Genomic DNA, 1847 nt, shown 5'->3' with positions numbered 1-1847 from the left:
GGTATCTTCACTATGCATTCAAATGTTGATATCATGTTTTCATTTTAATTGTCAGGGACTTTATATATATATTTTTCCACATCGATAATCTCTAAGAGAGCTCAAATGGATAATGGCTGTGATTATGTCACTCTTAGAGTTTGTAGGATTGTTAGGTTATGTCAGTTTTATTTAGGTATTTAAATACAACTTTATAATTATGATAATGAAAAGGAAATGAAAATCTCATTAGGATTTGTCTCCTGTTCAACACCCCAGCCAGTACAAATCACTGGGAGAGGATTTTGCTCTGGCTTAGGGTCTTCTTTAAAGCCCCTTTCAGCTCACTGTTTCTTAGACTGTAAATGAAGGGGTTCGCTACAGGGATTACCACCATGACAATCACTGATGCTGCTGAGTCTTTTTCAGTTGAGTGGTTGGATGAAGGACTCATATAGATCCCTGTGATTGCTTCATAGAAAAAAATGACCAAGGTAAGGTGGGAACCACAGGTGGAGAAAGCCTTGAGTTTTCCTTGGGCAGAAGGGATTTTCATCACAGCAGAAATGATGTAGGCATAGGTTGCCAGGATACACCCTGAAGGTACCACAAAGATCAGCCCCACCATACCCAGAACCATCAGCTGATTAAGGCTGGTGTCAGAACAGGCTAGAGAGAGGAGAGAGTTGATATCACAGAAGAAATGGTGGATGACATTGTCAGAGCAGAAGTGCAGATGGGCCATCATAAGGGTGTGCAAGAGGGGGTTGAAGATGGCAATGACCCAGGAAACAGCCACCAGGCAGGCACAGAGGCTCTGGGTCATAATAGTAGAGTAAAGCAAAGGGTGACAGATGGCCACATAACGGTCATATGCCATCACCGTGAGCAGAAAATTGTCCATATTGGCAAACATTATACTGAAGTACATCTGAGCCAGGCAGGCAGGATAGGAGATGGACTGAGTCTGTGTTTGGATGTTCAGCAGCATCTTGGGAACTGTAGTTGAGGAAAGACAGAGGTCTACCAAGGATAGATTGGCAAGGAAAAAATACATAGGTGTGTGCAGGTGATGGTCTGAGGCAATAGCCATCAAGATGAGCAAGTTCCCCAACAGTCCTGTTAGGTACAGACACAGGAAAAGTGAAAAGAGGAGCACCTGGTGCCCTGGCCAACTGGAGAAGCACAGGAGGAGAAATTCGGAGACACTGGTTTGGTTTCCATTTTCCATTTCTTGTATGTATCTACATGAGAACCCAGAGGATTAAATATTTTTGTCAGAATAAAATTTTCCCTTAATATTTTTTATGTGCTCAGGTATTCTAGTTTCACTTACTGGATACTTTCTCTTTAGGCTGTCCTACCTCCTCTGTGATAATTTCTCCCAACCTTACTGAACCTCAAGTGTATCTTTTTACCCCATCACCCCATCAGTTGTCTTTCCATATATATTTCTTTTCTGGAATCTGACCTCATTTAAGATTTCCATAGGGTTTGTACATATCAGACATTTTCTTTCTACTTACGAAGTTGACAGCAACTTTTGCATATTCTGCATTGTGTGTGGCTTCCTGACTGTTAGTTGTGTGTTGGACCATATCATGAGTCTGCCATAGTAGATGATTCCATGGCAAGCATTGATATTTAAATGAGAAAATTTGTTCAAATATCTGTCCAACACCATATGAATCATCCTGCTTAGGGTGGTCAGACACATATCATATAGAGTCCAGAAAACGGGAATTTTTTTTCTTGTTAGCTGCTGTCCAATCACCTCTGACTCATGGCATCCCTATGGGCAACAGGATGACATGGTGCCGGCCCCTAGGCCATCCCCAAGATCACATAGGGCTTGTATCATTTTGATC

General features: G+C 41.9%; 1 protein-coding gene across 1 annotated transcript; it reads right to left on the bottom strand.

Moving 5' to 3' along the window:
* Positions 1 to 268: 268 nt before the first annotated feature.
* LOC126077269 (putative olfactory receptor 1F12P) lies at positions 269 to 1210 on the bottom strand. The gene has a single exon (XM_049886438.1). It carries the CDS (start codon positions 1208 to 1210, stop codon positions 269 to 271), a length of 942 nt encoding a protein of 313 aa, XP_049742395.1.
* Between the last annotated feature and the right edge of the window lie 637 nt (positions 1211 to 1847).

The sequence above is a fragment of the Elephas maximus genome, chromosome 1, assembly GCF_024166365.1.
Source record: "Elephas maximus indicus isolate mEleMax1 chromosome 1, mEleMax1 primary haplotype, whole genome shotgun sequence".
Taxonomy (NCBI): domain Eukaryota; kingdom Metazoa; phylum Chordata; class Mammalia; order Proboscidea; family Elephantidae; genus Elephas; species Elephas maximus.
Note: the sequence above shows the minus strand (reverse complement) of the source record. Positions and strands in the feature narration are given on the sequence as shown.

What these genes read in the sequence shown, in the direction of transcription:
- LOC126077269 (XM_049886438.1), bottom strand. Translation starts at nt 1,210, where the DNA reads ATGGAAAATGGAAACCAAACCAGTGTCTCCGAATTTCTCCTCCTGTGC.